Raw genomic sequence first — 18100 nt, forward strand, 5'->3', positions numbered from 1 at the left:
CTACACCAGGGGCCAGGTTGGCCTAGTACAGCGCTCAGGGCACAATGTTTTTCTCAGCCCAGAGCACCGTAGCTAGGTGGGTCTAATTCGTAAGTGTAGCCCAGGCTCTAGCTGAGACAGACAGAGTAGGTAAGGTGACAGGCTAGAGTATACTTAGCTGGAGCCTCTTGGAGTAACTGGTCTAACACTGGGTGTTCATGTTCTTGTGCAAGGCCCTGGCTACATCTAAACATTAGATCAACCTAGCTACAAAACTCCGGGCTGTGAAGAATTTCATAGTTAGGTGGACCTCACCCACATGGTAGATGCAGCTAGGTCGACTGAAAAATTCTTCCATCCACCTAGCGACTGCCTCTTAGGGAGATGGATTACCTACAGCGATGGAAAACCGGCCCATCCACACTACAGCTCCACAGGGTGCAGCTGCTGGGCCGGAGCTGTTCTCCTGGAGCCACTGTCGCGCAGATATACCCTTCACGGCCGAGCCTTTTGTAAAACCAAAAAAACCAACAAAAAAAGCCCCACTAAGCGCTTGGCCTCAGGGAGATCCCAGGGCAGGGAGTTCTGCAGGTGAATCGTGCCTCTTGTAAAAAACGGAGTATTTCCTCCGAGCTGTTTTAAATTTGCTGCCTTTATACTTCATTGCTCTTGTATTATGAAAAATGAGAGCCAGGAGATTAGAGAGCTATGGGATACGAATGGTGATAGATAGATGGGTGTATATAGGGACAGATAGAGGGGGTATGTATGTAGATAGATAGATAGATAATGTGTAGAGGGAAAGACATATTCTTAGTCATAAATAATAGATAACCCCCACGTTCATATTTAAAATGGTTTTGTATGCTATGCCTCAGTTTTGCTCCTGGTTTTAAACAAAACTTCCTGTCGCTGGAAGATAGCTAAACCACAAACAAACACTTTTCCCTTGTCAAGATCCTTTCAAGAGCCTCCAAGCACGCTACAAACTGTGTACATTAAATCTTGCAATCTCCCGCTTGGAGCGAATCTGGCTTGCTCCCATTTTATGGAACGGTAAAACTGAGGCAGAGGGCAATGAAATCAATTGCCCAAGGACACAGACAGCGCTGACAATAGAACCCGGGAGTCCTGCTGCGCAATTTCCCCCCTGCTCTGACCATGAAACTCCCCTCCCCTCCCAGCGGTGGGCATAGAACCTGGGGGTGGCTGGGAGTGACCAGCAAACCACAGTTCCCACCCTACTTAGTTCATCCAGCCCCACTTATCTCAGACTCTGCTCATGGCTCTTAACAGGCCCATCACACTGACAGCCAGGCCCCAAAGAGCCACCCAGGGCCCAAATCCTTAAAGAAACGGAGGCACCAAAACTTGGATTGCTCACACTGGACCCTAAATGCCATCGAGGGGCTGGGCCCAGGCTATTTTAAGACATATGGGATGGGGCATCAAGCTATGGGCCAGGAACTCGCCACTATTCACTCTCTCTGGGCGGAGAGTGGGTCTAGTGGTTAGAGCAGGGAGAACTTGAGAGCCAGGACTCCTGGGTTCTAGTCCTGCCTTAGGAGTGGGGGGTCTAGTGGTTACAGCAAGGCGGGGGGAACTGCATCAGTTCCCATGCCCTATAACCAGCTTCCTAGACAATAAGTAGTGTGACCTGCTGGGATGCCCCACGTAGCTATTGTTCAGTGCTACAGCCACACGGAATCCAAACCGTTCTGCGGTGAGGGGAGGGGAGATACAGCCTCCCCCATTTCCCCCCGCTTTGCTCAACTCCAGTTGGTTGAGGTCCCCGATCCCTTTAGGGGACACAGGATACCCCTGCCCTGCAGTTACTCCTCTGTGACTGACCCTAGTGGACACACGTCTGCACGGTCCCTCCTCTGCCAAGGAGACTCAAAATGAACTGCGTGCGGCTTGCTTCTTCGATTTGTGCAGTGGGTCCTGGAAGCAGTGCTGTGCTGAGAGCCCAGGGATGGGCAGCTTTTGTTTATCGGCTCAGGCAGTGGCAGGGCAAACTTTGGCTGTGAAACGCCGTTGGTACACTCAAGGATTGGCCATTGTGTCACGTTGCACTAAGATGCAGCTGCCTCTGGGGTGGAGCCTGGGGGTGGTGGTGTATACAGAGATGCTGCACCCAGCGCCAAGATGCAGCCACCTCTGGGGTGGGGCACAGCAGCTGTTTATGCAAGGCTCACTCCTCCAGCACTGAGTTACAGCCACCTCTGGGGTGAGATGTGACTGCCATTTAGCCAGCACCACAACAACTCTTCATGACAATTTAGGACAGGAAGTAAAGCTGTAGCTGGTTCAAAGTGCAGAAGGCACTTAAGAAAGCAAAATGGAATCACCAGCATAAGAACTGGGTCTGGACACTGGGACTAGCCCCACAACTCTTGCCGGACATGCCTGGGGATCTCTGATGTCTATGGAGCTCAGGACCCGAGTCGTACATCTCACCTGAATGACCGCACCTAGTTCTGTTCTGGGGCACTGGGGTTGGCAGGACTGCGAGGGGAGAGGGCTCCCTACTGAACCCATCTCCATGTACCAGACCCCCCTAGACTGCACTGGGTAGCCTCTCCCAGCACAGAAGCAGCCCAGCTGGGGTGAGCGGCTAGGATGACTGAGCACACAGGAGGTTGCAGGGCTGGGAGTCTGCGAGTGAGGAACGGGGCCTTCGCTCATTAAGACGTTTTGGCGAAGCGAGCATCCCTTGGCACCGAGCCCCCACTCCCCCGCTGTCTGTGGTTAGCCCTGGGGCTATTGCTACATCAGGGTGGAGGGCAAGTTTCCACTGCTGGCCTAGAGCAGATCTGCCTGCACAGGCCCAGCTGGCTGTGAGAACAGATGCTGGGGAAGATTTAACTTGGGAAGAGCCTCTGGCCTCTAATCTTCTCTCTGCCAGGGGGTGTGGGGGAAGGAGGGGAGGGGAAAAAAGGGAGGAGGGGAGGGGAGGGGCTGCTCAGCCAGCTGCAGAAAACCCCTACACCTGTACAGGTAAACAGATCTAGGGGTTAACCCCCTCTCGGCCAAGCTGCTGCCATAAACTGTCCGAGGGGAGTGAGTGCTTTGCTCTGTCCCAGGGATGGCTGCATTTCAGCTACAGGAAAAACTCATTCAGGAAGGGCAGCGTGGGCCAGGAGGATGGGACTCAGGACACCTGGGTTCTATTCTGGGCTGTCACTCTCCTCTTTGTGCCTCAGTTTCCCCTCCCAACCTTTGTCCATTTAGACTGTACGGCCCAGCTCTTCAAAGGGACTTGGGTGCCTAACCCCTTGGGAGAGTCTGGTGCATAGAGCCGGGGCTGTCTCTCACCATGGGTATATACACAATACCTCACACAATGCAGTCCTGATCTCGGTTGGTGCTACCATATTAATAGCAAAAGACCCTCCCCCACACCCTTGCACTTTCAGACGTTCCCTCTTTCTATTTAAAGAAAGAGCAACCACGCCGGCACAACTTTTTTATCGCCCTCCCTTTGCAGGGTGAAGATCACATAAATACACAGCTCCTTATGTACACACGACGTTCCTGAGTGTAAGGTCACTTCCCCTTTAAGAGGGATTCCCACAAGCTTGGTTCCTGGCCTGAGAGAGAAGTGGTAAAACCCACAGCACGTTATTGAAACAGCTTCAAAGTGTGTGTGGGGGGGACTAAATGGTCGGTGAGTTACACTCATCTGGATTTGGGGTGGGGGTCGGGTGCAGCCCAAGGGATGGAAGATGAGAGCAAGTTGCCCCCCACAGCACCATGCCCCTTGGGCAACATAGGCCAGCCCTGCCCCACAGAGGAAATTAGACGTTTGTTTTTCCCTTGCCGCCAATCTGAGACTTCCCACAGCCGTACGGTCTGGGAGCAGCCCGCCGCCGGTTGGGCTGGAGTCCAGCCAGCCAGAGCCGAATGCCTCCTGCTCTCTGGACCTCGGTGTCCTGAGCCATCCACGCCCCCCGCCGAGGCTTTGGGCTGCAGCTGAGAGCATAAATAACGACGTCCCATCAGTTGCACTCTAGCCCACCCCACCCACGGCGGGATTGTCCCCTCCAGTCAGTTCCCCTGGGCTTTGGTGGGTCCTAGTCATAAGCGTCCTAACCCCGGGGCTTCCATGCCTTCCCCTGGCCGCTCCAGTGCCTGTTTGCTCCGACCCTGGGGGAGTTTCTCTTTGTTTTGTCCTCAGACCCGTGTGCCAAGGTCGTTGGGCTTTGGACGCACAGACTGGGTGCTCCCATCCAGGCCACCACCGGCCTTTGATTGCACCATCTCTCCTCGGGCCTTACATCGGTTCCTGAACAGACACTGGGCTGGTGTCCTTGGCCGGGGCTCCCAGCTCCTCTCCCTTCAGCTTGTAAACGAAGCAGGTGGAGGCGCTGTGGGACCTGAGGGATTCCGAGCGGATCTGCTGGGGGCGGCTGTCCCCCGCCAGGAGCCGGGAGGTGCTGTCTGTCACCAGGAAGAGCCCATAGGCCTCCGGGTTGGAGACACCATATTTCTTGCTGCACGTCGCACACACGGCGGCTGTGGTCATTTGGGCGGGCACGGGGATGGCCTTCTGGTTATTGAAGGGCTCTTGGAAGGAGACGTAGAGGATGTCCTGAGAGGAGAGGGGGGGAAAATAAATCAGGTGTACCAGAGACTATGGCGATGGGCACCCTCTACATACCATAGACAGATCAGATTACAGAGAGAGGGGTGTGATCTAAGGGGTAGGGCACTGGATTGGGACTCAGGAGATCTAGGCTCTATTCCTGCTGAGTGATCGTGGGCAAGTCCTGTCCCCTCTCCGTGCCTCAGTTTCCCCTCCCATCCTTCATCTATTTAGAGTGTGAGCTCTTTGGGGCAGGGGCTGCCTCTAACTGTGCAGCGCCTGGCCCAACAGGGGCCTCATGTCAATGGAGGCCTCTAGGTGCTACCGTAATACACCTAATAAACAACCACAGTCGGATCAAGAGACAGACAGACAGTCAATCCTCCAAGGCAGCCATGTCTGACTCACTAACTTTTACAAACTTGATAACTTTAAATAGAGTGAAGCTTTGTTACTTGGCTCCTCATCACCATTCCCTCCTGAATAAGGGTGCTGTGCCTTTAAGGTGCTATGACTCCGCCTACTGGGAGGAGCGATGTGTATATAAGCAAGGGCAGCTACAGGGTTGACTGCTACACTCAAATTCAGCTCTTTGGGCCTGCCTCCTTGTGGTCTGCTCATATAAACAGGAGGAGGGGAGAGGCCAAAACTCAGACCGCTTGGCGCCAAAAGCACTGGAGATGAAGGAGAATTTCCCTTAGCTTTTAGTGTAGGGTCTAGGACACACACACAGCTGAGCAATTCCATCTCCGTGTGGTGGTGTGGGGGCGATGCCGCAGACACCCGCGACAGCTCATTGCCGCAGTTAGTGGTTGTCACACATGGGCCTTCAGTCTGTCCAGCCCAAGGCACTTCCCCAAATATGAGGCTATGGCAGGTTAACTTGTCACTCCACTTTCTTCATGGGCAAAGAGCAGAACTATGGGGCGCTGATTAGTTTCAGAGGTAGAGGGTGGGCGCCGTGGGTACCGCACATCCAGGGCACCACGTTCTTTGCTAGCTGATATACACGTTCTGAAACACACCGAGGCCCCTTCTGTTCTCCCTTGGACTTTGGGATTGGTTCATTCATTTTTGAGATCCCGACATAGCATCGTCCCATTTTTCGCAGGGAGGAAACTGAGTCCCAGGGAGGCAAAGGGATGGGCCCAAGGTCACCCAGCAAGTCAGGAGCAAAGAACGCAGGAGTCCTGAATCCATCTCTCCCCTGCTCTAACCACTAGCCCCCATTCCCCTTCCAGAGCTGGACATAGGACCCAGGAGTCCAGACTCCCCACCGCTCTAACCTCTAGCCACCCCCACCAGAGGCAGCGTAGAAGCCAGGAGCCCCCTGGACCGCCCCGAGCGGTGACCTCCCCGGAGCAGCCGGCCCTACCTGGGAGCGGCGCCGGCCACCCTGGTTGTGATGGATGGTGCGCCGGCGCTGCCACTGGTGGATGGAGTGCTGGGCTTCAATGCTGATCTGGCGAGTCACCATGGCCGACTGGAAGTTGCTGATGTGGTAGAGGGCTCCAAACCAGGTGGTGAGGTAGTAGCCGCCTGCATGGGGGGGAAGGATGCGGGGCTCAGACACCAGGGGCCCGTGGGCGTGCACGTCACCCCCTAGAGGCTGGTGCACAGAGAGGATAAAAGACCTGCTACTGCTGCCAGCCAAGGGAGATCCCCTCCCGGCCCATACAGTCTCCATGGCCTGTTTGCTTCTTACTCTCTATCCTGCATTTGCCAGCAAGGAAGCCAGGTAGCACCAGCTTCCCCCGTGCCCTGCGAGGCCGAGACCCCACACACCCAGCTCAACCGAGGATTCGAACGGGGGGAACCACTCAGCACCTGCCTGCTGCCTCCCACCCCCATGGGCCGCCTGGTCGCCCAGCCAGGCTGCAGGCTCAGCAGTGCTAGGGCAGTGAGGAACGCTTTGGGCCTGTCCTGCCTTGCTGAGCCCCGCCCTGGCTGCAGGCTCGGCGCCTCCCCGTCCCGAGGGGACCCAGTCCTGCCGGGGTGGGGGGGGGAGGGGAGAGCCCCGACCTTCTCCCTGCAGCTGGCTGGGGTCCAGCAGCTCCATCATGTACTCGACGTCCAGCTGCACCGAGACGATGTCGCACTTCACCAGGACGTAGGTCAGCACGGGCAGGAAGTCGTCAGCCCCGTAGACCTCTGAGCAGACAGACGGACGGATGCGTGGTCAAGACAGCCCCCTGCAGGGGCTATTCCCAGGACCCTGCGGGGAGGGGGTCGATCCCACCCCTCACAAGGGCAATTCCTAATTCCCCAAGCGACGGGATGCCCATTGTATCCCACATGATCCCTTCCCACCCCATCCATGGGCATCATTCCCCCTGTTCCGCCCCGGAAACAGAGGCCCATCAAGGTTGGTGGTGTGGAGGGAGGGGAGATGGCAGCTCAGAAACACTTCACAGGGCAGGGGCCACCCAGGAGGTTGGGTGGGCTGAAGGGGATGTCTTGGGGGGGGTAGGACACCATCATCTTTGGGGGCGAGGGTCTAAGTGGCTTCCCATGTGACTACCGGGCGCTCCCCAGGGGTTGGGGGGAGATTTCCCTTGGGGTTGCTTTCCTGGCAGCCCCATCGCCCCCCAACTCCCCTACCCGTGCCGCCCGTGCCATGGTTCATGGCCTCGTAGATCAGCTTGCAGGCTTTGAGCAGCTGGGTCTCCTTCTTCTTGGGCGAGTAGGCCTGGTGCATCTGGGTCAGCTTGGCCTGGATGCGCTCGAGGGCCGGGGCGTCGGGCACGCCGGCCGTCACCCCCAGCTCCTCCAGGCTCTGCTGGCTCATGGTCAGCTGGCGTTGGCGCAGGGTCTGCAGGCTGCCGTCCCGGCTGCGGAAATCCAGGAGCTGGCTGTAGATACAGTCCCGCAGCGGCTTCAGGATGCACTTGTACAGGGCTGCCTCCACCACAGAGCCTGGGGGGAAGGAGATGGGGAGAGGGAATGAGGGGGGAAAGAGGTCAGGCTGGGGGGGCCAGCCATAAGGCAGGAACCTCGTCCCCCATGGGCCTGCTACTTTGGGTCAGACAGCTAGGGCGTGGCAGGGTGGGTGCTGGGACCCAGGAGGGCCGAGGCAACTGCAAAAATGGGGAAGGAAGGGAAGTTCAGTGGTTAGAACCTGAGGGGTCAGGACTTGTGGGTTCTCTCCCCAGCTTTGGGAGGGGAGTGGTGTCTAGTGGTTAGAGCAGAGGGGGCTGGGAGCCAACACTCCTGGGTTCTCTCCCCAGCGCTGGGAGTGGCGGAGAGGGTGATACAACATACACCAGCCCAGAACAGTTTGCTTCTTCCCCATCTCCCTTAAAGCATTGCTAACATTGAATCCCTCCCCACACCACCTGGGTACACCTAGGACCCATTACCAGCTGCCCTGCCCGAACTGCCCCCCTTGCCTTGTCTGGCTCCCTGGCCCTGGCACCAAGCTGCCCTGCCCCAGAAGCGCAGGACCCTCTGGGCCCCCAGCATCAAGGGGCCAGGTCTGGTTCCCCTTTAAGAGCTTCACCTTCCTCTGGGGCCCCCAAAACCCCCCCCCCCCCCCAGCCCTGGGCTTCCTGCATCCGGCCCACACGCTGCTGACACGGGCCCCCGCCTAAGCGGATGCAGCAGCGAGCTGGGGGGTGGTTTGACCACAGTGGCCTTTCCGGCTGCTTGTGTAAAGCGCGCCTTCTCTTCCCCGGGGGCGGGGGAGGCTATTTATAACCCCCCCCTCTGGGAGGAAGGGAGGTTTAAATCTGTTTAGGTGCCCCTCCTCCACATCCCAATTGCCTGAGTCAACCCTGCCCCCCCAAGACCGGGTGGAGTCTGGACAAATTTCCCCTCCCCGCCCCCAGTGGGACCCATCCCACCCGCCAGGGATGGAAGTGTGTGTGTGTGTGTGTGTGTGCGCGTCTGGGGGGGGATGGGATGGAACTGACAGGTGGAGGCTGCTGGCACAGGCTGGATCCTAACCAGTGACCTCAAGGTGGGACCCACTGAGCCAGGGCCCCCCGCCAAGAATTCTTCACATCCCCCCCATCCTGACCCGGTACCCAGCCCCTGGCCACACCCCACACCCGGTACCCAGCCCCCCGGCCGCCCTCATCCTCCCCCCATACCCAGGTCTATCTCCTCAGGGTCTCCGTACTCCCCGGCGTCATGCAGCTCCGAGCTCTCACACAGGTAACCCTTGAGGTTGCTGATCATTTGGCGGATCTCCTGCAGCATGTCGGTGCTGGTGGGGTGCCGGGCCCCACCACCCCGCAGTACGTGCCCCACGAAATTCTGCACCAGGCCCCCGACGTAGGAGGCCGGCTCCTGCACCAGCTCCTGGACCCGCCTGGCCAGCCGGCGCTCGGCCGAGAGGAAGCCGCTCAGGGCGCTGCCCACGGCCGACAGGCGGTGCAGCACCCGGCCGGGCAGCGCCGCCGACTGGCGCTTCTTGCGGGGTGTGGCGGGGTGGCCATCAGCCTCCTCCTCCACGCTGCTGACCGACAGCGAATCCAGCTCGGGGATGGGCGGCAGGAGCACATCCCCGGGGCCCAGCAGCGACGACTCCGACTGGGACTTCTTCAGTGTCCAGGGGGCGCCCGGGGCGCCCTCGATCCAGGAGACCCGGTGCGGGGAGGTCTGGCCCTCTAGCCTCTCGGCCGGCGGGGGGGATCGTACCTCCTCGGACACATTCCAGGCCGGACGGCGCATCAGCAGCTTCCGTTTGACCGAGGCCGGCTGGGCATCGCCTGCGGGGGAGAGCAGGCGGGGCGCTGAGAGGCCGGCAGCTGGCTTGCCCGTGGCAGGGGGGAACGGCTGCCCCCTAGAGTGTGGCCCCTAGAAGGCGAGATTCCCAGGGCACCTGCTGGGGTGGCTGTCTGCCGGCTTCATGGGAGGATAACAACCTGCTACAAGGCTCACCGCAAAAGGGAGTGACTCCCTCTAGGTCTAGCTGGCAGCCAGGGACTTGCGGGCGTGGCATTTACCCCCCTCCCACCCTGCCCTGATTCTGAGTGCAGGGCAATTCTGTCCCCCAGGGGCCTGCAATAAGGGGGGGGTCCCTGCAGCTGGATTTGACCCGGCAACACAGAGCTCCCGCCCCCACACTGGAAGGCCGCCAGCGCTTACCTTTGCCCGGCTCCCCTTCTTTCCCAGGCTCTGGGGCTCTTGGTTGCCCCGTCTCGGCGTCGGCGGGCGCTGGTAATTTGTCCAGCAGGCCGGGCCCCTGCCCGTTCTTCAGCTGGATGGTGCCCACTCTGTCAGGCAGGTGGCACGGGGGTGTCACCCCGGCGGAGAGCCAGCCCACGTTGCTGTGCTCCGACAGGAAGAGAGGGTTGATGATGCACAGCGCCCCGTCCTCCGATGTCACCTGGATGGAGCAGGCTGGGCTGCTCATCTCGAGGGGACTGGGGGGCTCAGGGCTGGACCCCATAGTCTCTTTCTCCTCCTCCTCTCCTGTGGCTGACGGCTTAAAGGGAAGGCTCCAGAACCCTGCCGGGGACACCAAGCAGCAGGAGACAGACGTGAGCCCCTGGATAGATATAATGCAGCCGAGGAGAGCATGGGGGGCGGGATTTCAGTGCTCTATGCTGGGGGTGGGACACAGGTTCCTTTCCTGCCCTGTTGTCATGCTCTGGGGCTTACTAGTTAGGGTGGGGTGGGGTGGAAGGCAGGACTCCTGGGTTCTATCCCCGGTCTGGGAGGGAAGGGGGGATCTAGTGGTCAGAGCAGGAGCTGGGAGCCAGAACTCCTGGGTTCTATCCCTTGCTCTGGGAGCGAGGAGGGTCTAGTGGTTAAAACTGGAGGGCTGGGAGCCAGGACTCTTGGATTCTATCCCCGGTCTGGGAGAGAAGGGGGGGATCAAGTGGTTAGAACTGAAGGGCTGGGAGCCAGGACTCCTGGGTTCTCTCCCCCGGCTCCATACAGAGGTCTGACATTGAGCATCCCCACCCATCTGCCGCCCCACATGAGTGAGGGCGCCTGGCAGTGGAGGGGAATATTCCTCCCGGTTGACCCTGCCTGGGCCGCGGTGCTGAGATCCGCCTCGGGCGAGCACTCACTCATGCCCAGCGCGGCCACGGCCTCCAGGTCGGCCCTGCGGAGGCGTTGCAAGGTGGCCGGGAGCCGCAGCGGAAGGGGCAGCACATCCCTGCCAAGCGAGAGAGAGAAGGAGCAGGTTATTGGGGCGCTGCCGTGAGAAGGGGCAGAACACCAAGGACCCACGCCCACCCCGGGCAGGACCCCACCCTGGAAGCGCCTGAGACGGGTCACTCCATCCTGGCCCCAGCCTGGAAGAAGCAGGGGTGCCTAGAGGACAGGGCGGGCCCCACGCTGGGCAGCTGCAGGAGGAAGTGGCTGTGGGAACCCTGCCCCCACCCCCACAGCTTCCTCATACCCAGATGGGTGCTCATGAATCCCCTTCCTGGAGAGCAGGGCTGGGGGGTCAGGGACCCAGCCCTGAAGGGGGCTCTTTCCCCAGGGAGCGTGGGATCGGGGGGGATGGGCACAAATTGCACCCGCTCCCAAATCACACACCCAAATTCCCTCTGTGAGGGCACCTCTTTCACCCCACGTCTTTCCTCTGCGTGGGGTGGGGGTGGGTGATTGGGTCTTTAAGAGTAAGTGGGGGGGGGGGGGGCTGGGTGTCAGGACTCCTGGTTCCCAGCCCCTAACTGATGGAGGCGAAGGCCCAGCCCTGGGGACAGGAGAGCAGAGCCACTGGGAAAGCATCACCCCCCCGTCCCCCTCACCTGCTCACGGAGAGGAAGGCGACCAGTTCCAATAGGCCCAGGAACCGCAGTTGGGACCCTTCCAGGGCAACAGCTGGAAGAGAGACACAGCGGAGAGGGGGTCTGAGAGACCGAGTGGCAGAAGCTGGCTGAAAGTTTTCCCCAGTTGGGAGAGTCTCTTAACAGCTTGTTCTGGGGTGGAGCACGTCAGAGGCCGGCCCGGTTCTGAAGGGTGTGTGTGGGGGGGGATCTGAGTGAAGTGGCCTCCAGTGCCTGACCCCCTCTCCAGTCTGTACTCCTGACAGCACCCCACAGCCCCACAGCCAGAATCCCGCCCATGCCACAGATGGGGAATCAGAGGCTCCAAGAAATGAAGAAACAAGGTGACACAGAGTCCATGGCAGAGCAGGAAAGGAACCCAGGAGTCCTGGCTCCCAGCCCCCTCCTCGCTCTAAGTCCTCGCTGGCACTCTCCAGCACTCATTTAAATCAGGCTTGGGGATTTCTTGACTCTCCCAGCACTGCCGTGGGGCATCTCAGGGACACCTCCAGCCCTAGTCCGCACGGACCCCTCAGGAGCAAGACCAAGGCCCTGGCCGGTTCCAGTGAGGCTGTACCAGCTCCGGTAGCCTCCCATCCGTCCCCACCACCACCCGAGGCACTTCCCTGGGCCCATGGCAGAACACGTCTGCAGCAGAGATCGATCGGCAGAGATAAGCCCCACCACCGGCTCTTCCCAGAAGTGAGGAGGAAGCTGCATGGCTGCCCCGATGCCAGCGCGGAGTGGTAGCCACTGGCACGCCAGGGGCTGGGGCCCTGAGATCACTAACCATGGGGTTGATGGAGGTCATGGCAAGGGACAGGTCCCAGGAGTCCTGGGCACTTGATCCACCTGTGTGACCTGGGGCCCAGACCTGCCATCGCTCTGTGCCTCAGTTTCCCCCAGCCAGCTCTGCACCAAGCCAAGTTCCCTTCTCTGTCCCCTCACTGTCCCTTCTTGGGGAGAGCTGTCATCTTCCTGTGCCTCAGTTTACCCCATCCATCCTAAAAATAGGGATGATTTAACCTCTCCACTAAGACAGGCATACATTATTCTCATCTTAAAGAGGAGGAAACTGAGGCACAGAGAGGGGAACTGAGTTGCTCGAAGCTACACAGTGAGTTAGGGGAAAAGAACCCAGGAGCCCTGACTCCAGCCACTAGAACCCCCTCCCCTGGGAGAGAACCCAGGAGTCCTGAGTCTCAGTCCTGTCCCAGCCCCCTGCTCTAACCACTAGACACCACTCCCCTCCCAGCACCGGGGAGAGAACCCAGGAGTCCTGACGCCAACCCCTGGCTCTAACCACTAGACTGAACTCCTCTTTAGCCAGGAGTTGCCCTTTCCCACCCCACATACCTCACCAAGGAAGCGTGAGCTGGGCAGGGGTGAAGCTCAGAGGCTGGCGCTGAAATCCAGAGCAGCACTGCCATCTGGAGCAGCTGGCTGCATCCCGGGGGTTGGGGTGGGAATGGGGGAGAGGGTCTAGTCCATAGCCCCTCCCCGGGTCTCCATCACTGCATCAGATCCTTCCCTGCTGGGCTGTTGCTACAGCTGCTTCTGCAGCCCCGGGGCCCTTCCCTTTTCTTGTGCAGCAGGAGGAAACCACGTCACAAACCTCAGGACTTTATGGTCTGGTTGTATCATCCCGCAGTTGTCAAAGGACTGAGGTCTAGAATAGGACGGACTGAACGTCTGGACTCTTGGGTTCTATTCCCAGCCGGGGATGTGGGGGGGGCTAGTGGTTAGAGCAGGAAAGGCTGACGTCTGGACTCAGGTTCTGCTCCCAGCTCAGGGAGGGAAGTGGTGTCTAGTGGTTAGAGCAGGGGGCTGGGAGCCAGGACTCCTAGGTTCCATCCCTGGTTCTGCCGCTGATGTGCAGCATGACCCCAGGCACGTGGTTCCCCCCGGCTGGGACGCAGGCCTGACCCCTTCTGCGATGAGCCCAACAGCTGCCCTGACCTACCCGAGCCGTCCTCCTTGATCTGGAAATGGCAGATGGCTCCAGCGCTGAGGTCCTCCCCGCTGGTCTGCACCGACAGCACCTTGCGCTCCCCACTTCCCGCGCCCGTCACCAGGAACGTCTGGGGCAGGAAGGCGGAGTGGGAATTAATTTAGAAGGGAGAGGAGAGAGTTCAGTGGCTTCGGAAGGGAGCAGGGCAGTGGATCTGTGTGGGGCACCGGGTTCTGGCTTTGGGGGCAGGTGTGTGGGGTCCCTGGTTGAGGCAAGGGGGTGGCTTTGGTCTCTCCAGGTTGCACAGGGTCTCAGTTGTCCCCGATGCTTGTGGTTCCCAGTTTGACCCCTGCCAGGCAGCCCCATGGCATTAGCTGCCCCAGTGCCAGCCCTCCATGTGTCAGGAGTGGGGAAAAGGGGATGGTGTAGTTGCCTCCTTATAGCCCCGCCCAGCTGCCACCAGCTAGCCCCGCCCCCTGTATAAGCCCCACCCAGCTGCCACCTGCTAGCTGCCACCTGCTAGCCCCGCATGGTCCCACACCCACAGGCTGCTTGGCTGGCCAGCCACTTACCCCCGGCGGCTGCATCCTCAGCAGCTCCCTGGCTTGCTCCGGGCCCAGGCTGAGCAGCTGCCAGAGCACGCGGGTCAGCAGGAGCCTGTCCAGGAGCGTCAGGGGCGGAGGCTGGTCTCCCGGCGGGGCCTGGCACCGGCCGTTCGGCAGCAAGTGCTGGGTGCTGCGCACAAACACACGAGAGGCACTGAGCTGGGGCGGGCCCTGGGGGTACAGCCAGCCAGTAAGCGTGCCCGGTGCCTCTGGCTAGCGTGCCATGGGCGAACGTAGTGGTGCGGTCCCGGCTCCTGCTCACGTAGTTGAAGTTAGCTCGGCCCAAAAAGCCATGGCGGGTGGTTCTAACTCATGGCTTGTCCCGGACACCTGGGTTCTAGCCAGCCTCAGAGCTGGGTTGGGGAGGATGTTTTCTGCCCAGCTTTGCCACAGACTCCCTGGGTGAGTCACGGCTTTGCGCCGTGCCTCAGTTTCCCCTCTTGTAAATGAGGAGAACGCACCTTCTCCTTTGTCCACTTAGATTGCAAACTCATTGGTGCAGGGACTGTCTCTGACTGTGCGTCTGTGCAGTGCCCGGTAAAACATGGACCTCTGAGATCTGGTGGGGTGGGAGGGAGACACACCATAGGATCAGGGGCCAAGCTCAGGGCCCTCCCCACAATCTGTAAGTGGGGTGAGAGAGGAGAGAGTGGGGCCCCAGCACACCTGATATACCCACATTTCTCTGCACCCCATAACTACACTGTCTCCCACTTTTCCAGGGCTGCTCTGTCCCCAACTTGGATCCTAAAAATGGCCAAATGGCTTTAGAAGCTACAGAGAATCGCGTCTCCTGGCACCGAGCTGCCCATGGGGAGGGATGGACAGACAGATACCCACACGCCACCTCATCCTCCTGCGACGGACGCCTAACCAACCCCACACTGTGAAAGGAACTCGGCTCAACCGCGCGCTGGCTGGCCTGGCTCCCTCCACCCACAAGCCCCGTTTGTAATGGCTGAAAAAGCCACCCGGTCCAGGCTCTTCCCCCACCCCCATGGCCAATTTCCTGGCCTCTTGGGACTGGGGGACTGAAGGCCTAGACGTGGGGGGCTCGCCGAACCCAAGGGAACTCGGGGGCAACTCTGTAGGTTGGAATAAAAGCAAATGATGGGTTGGGGGAGGGGCAAGAAACTTACAGTGGCTTGAAAATGTGTCCAAAGATCTCCCTGCACAGTGTGTAAACTGGCAGGGGGCCACACGCATACCACCCCCTCCCCCCCGCACTCTAGCCTACATCTCCCCCACCAGACTGTAGGCAGGTGCCCCCCAGGGGCTAACCGACCCCCAGCCCTCCCATCAAGGGGGTTAGAACCTAGCTCCCCGGGCTCAAATCCAGACTCTTGAGCTAAAGGGGAACCCATTGACTCAAATGGCTCAAACCCCCATTGACTGGATGCAGTATAGGGCATATGACACACGGGAGCAGTCCTGGTTCCATCCAGCAGAGGGCAGTGGTTGCACGCAAGGCAGTGCCCACACCTTGTACAAAGCCTGGCTGGGTACATAGATGTGCTCCTGCCTAGAGGTTTGCTTACCTGCTTTCTTTGTCCCCAGCCGCTGACGGATCAACATCTTCTTCAGTGGAAAGGTGAGGCATCCTTTACAATCCAGCGGGTGTAACTAACCCATCAGCAGAGGCAGCTGGCTCAGAAACCTGCGTCCCAGGATGCATTTAGGTGCTAGATCCCTCTACAATGGGAGCAAGCAGGAGAGAACTTTGTAGCCGGGAGGGAGGATTCGTGGATGTTGCCCCCTCATGCCTGGTGCAGCGATACGCTCGCAGTATCCCCTTCAGCAACTCACTATCTCTCTATTCAGAGTTCCCAGCAGGGTCTTGCCCCCTGGTAAACAAGAGGAGACACAGCTGGCACGCGAGCTGTGCTGGGGAACGTCGCTGGGGGTGTTGCTCCTCAACACGTGCATCCTGTTCTTGGAGGCCCGTGATTCCGTGTGGCGCTACCACTGCCCATGGACACCATAACTGGCTCGTAGGATCAGACCCAGCCTGACACTTTCTGGTCCGAGGCACTGGCTATTCAGACTGGGGGAGCTTCAGGGCAGGATCTGGCTCTTCCTGGGGCGCAATGGGGGGGTCCGCACTCTCAGTGGGCGCCTCAAAGTGCTACAGGCATATACATCAAATAGGGATTTTGACATCCCTGGAGATGGGAGTCCTCTGTTGATCCCTGGCGCAGGAAGGGGGGCTCCCCCCCAACACACATACCTCACCCCTGGCCAGCACCCCTCAGTCCTGCCATAGAAAGGACCCCAACTGAGTCTCTCCAACGGGTGAGGGCCCACACGCCCGGCGCTATCGCAGCCCCACTGGGTTTAACCTCCTTCCCCTCCCCCTTGCAAGCCCATCACCCCAAAGGGTGTCATCAAAACACTCTCGCGCCGGTTTCAATCCACCCAGCGTGTCATTAACAGAGGCGAAGTGATCCCCAGGCTTAGTCACTGAGTAATTGCAACCCGTATTTCAGGCCCTCTGTTCTCCCTTAGCACTTGGGCTCTTTTCAGCATCACCTCCCCCGCACACGTGAGCCCAGAGAGACTGGGGCGTACAGGAGATCAGGAGAGCAAATCAGTTTATTTATTAGGTGTATTATGGTAGCACCAAGAGGCCCCCAGCCGAGATCAGGGCCCCGTTGTGCTGGCTGCTCCACAGACACAGGGTAAGAGACGGTCCCTTGCCCCAAAGAACTTCCAGTCTAAATAGACAAAGGGAGGGAGGGGAAACTGAGGCACAGAGCGGGGTAATGACTTGCCGGGGGTCACGCAGCTCTCCCGCATCCCAGCCTATCAGCCTGAGCCACGTGGAGGGAGGTGCCGGGCTTCTGACCCCATGGATCGGGCTGTGTGTCGCTGCCGCAGAGAACAGGCCTGAGAGATGCTTCCAATGGAGCTGACGCTTCTATCTGACCCCAGGGCTCAGCAGAGGGGCTGGGGGCTCCAGCCTGAACTACCCCCCCCCCTTCACCCCCAGCCCCATGGTAGCCAGGCCCAGCCCAGGCCCTTTGCCGACAGAGCGCTGGGAGAAAGCCGGGGAAGGAAGAAAGAAGCAAAGTCCGGGGGCTCTTACCCAGGGCAAGGAGAAGCAGCGGCGGGGAGATCTCCGGCGAGGAAGAAAGAGATGGGGAGCTGGAGGGAGGTGCTGACAAAAGAGCCTTTTGATGCCAGGGCTGTGGTTATACCTCCGGCAGCCTTCACGTGGTCTCCGGGCCACGCCGGGCGGAGGAGAAAGGCCACGGGGTGTGGTGTGAAGGCAAGAGAGGAGGGGGAGGGACGAGTTTGTCTGTCTGTCACGCTTCTGGCAGCTGCCCGGACCTGGGATCACCAGTGAGACGGGCAGGGTGTCCTCGGGCGACTCCCGCCGGGCCAGTGTGGGCAAAAGGGACAGGTTCTTCGGCATCCCTACGGGGAGTCCTGGGCTGCGGGTCGGGACTGAGGAGCCTCAGCAGAGCTGGGACGGGAGCCCAAGGCTGAGTTAGCCGGGGTCAGGAGTCAGGGTGTGGGGAGTCCAGGCTGGGATAGAAGGGGCTGTGGGTCATGTGTGAGGGGCACCGGCAGAGCTGGGGGAGGAGAGCCCAGGGCTGAGGTGCCAGGGGGCTGTGGGTCAGGATTGAGGGGCACTGGCAGAGCTGTGGGGGGGAAGCGGTGTACCAGGGGGCTGTGGGTTGGGAGTGAGGGGCACTGGCAGAGCCAAGGGAGGGGCGTGCAGGGCTGGGATAGCAGGGGCTGTGGGCCAGGCTTGAGGGGCACCAGCAGAATGGGGGGAGAGCCCACTGGTACTGGGGGCTGTGGGTCTGGAGTGAAGGGAATGGGCAGAGCTGTGGGGAAGGGGAAGCCCAGGGCTGGGATAATGGGTGGCTGGGGGGTGGGAGTGAGGGGCACCGGCAGAGCTGTGGGGAAGGGGAATGCCAGGGTGCCGGGGGGCTGCGAGTCAGGAGTGAGGGGCACCGGCAGAGCTGTGGGGGAGAGCAGCGGGGCGCTCTTGTGACAGGTGCAGTCCCGCAGTGACGCTCAGAGAGGCACCCTGGCCCGTGCAGGGCGGATGTTGAGCATTTCCTCCTGCGCCTCCTTTATCGGAGCTCAGATCTACACCTCGCAGCTCAGCTGTGGCGGGCCCGGAGCGCTTGCTCTTGCACCTGAGCTCGGGGGGCCTGCGCTGGGAGAGGGGCGGGGAACGTGAGCGGGGCCAGGGACCTGGAGCCATTTCCCCAGACCCTCCCCACTGTCCAAT

At 60.0% G+C, this 18100-nt stretch overlaps 1 protein-coding gene across 1 annotated transcript; it reads right to left on the reverse strand.

Moving 5' to 3' along the window:
- Positions 1–3937: 3937 nt before the first annotated feature.
- On the reverse strand, positions 3938–15489 carry RINL (Ras and Rab interactor like). Its single transcript, XM_067556707.1, has 11 exons — positions 15393–15489; positions 13822–13984; positions 13262–13379; positions 11281–11353; positions 10591–10679; positions 9659–10021; positions 8659–9279; positions 7169–7483; positions 6590–6718; positions 5943–6106; positions 3938–4573 (listed from the first exon to the last, which is right to left on the reverse strand). The coding sequence occupies exons 1-11, from the start codon at positions 15452–15454 to the stop codon at positions 4256–4258; spliced, it is 2415 nt and encodes an 804-aa protein (XP_067412808.1). The 5' UTR covers positions 15455–15489; the 3' UTR covers positions 3938–4255.
- Between the last annotated feature and the right edge of the window lie 2611 nt (positions 15490–18100).

This window comes from Emydura macquarii, unplaced genomic scaffold, assembly GCF_026122565.2.
Source record: "Emydura macquarii macquarii isolate MOO-44397 ecotype Brisbane River unplaced genomic scaffold, CSIRO-AGI_Emac_v2 contig_1790, whole genome shotgun sequence".
NCBI classification, from domain to species: Eukaryota; Metazoa; Chordata; order Testudines; family Chelidae; genus Emydura; species Emydura macquarii.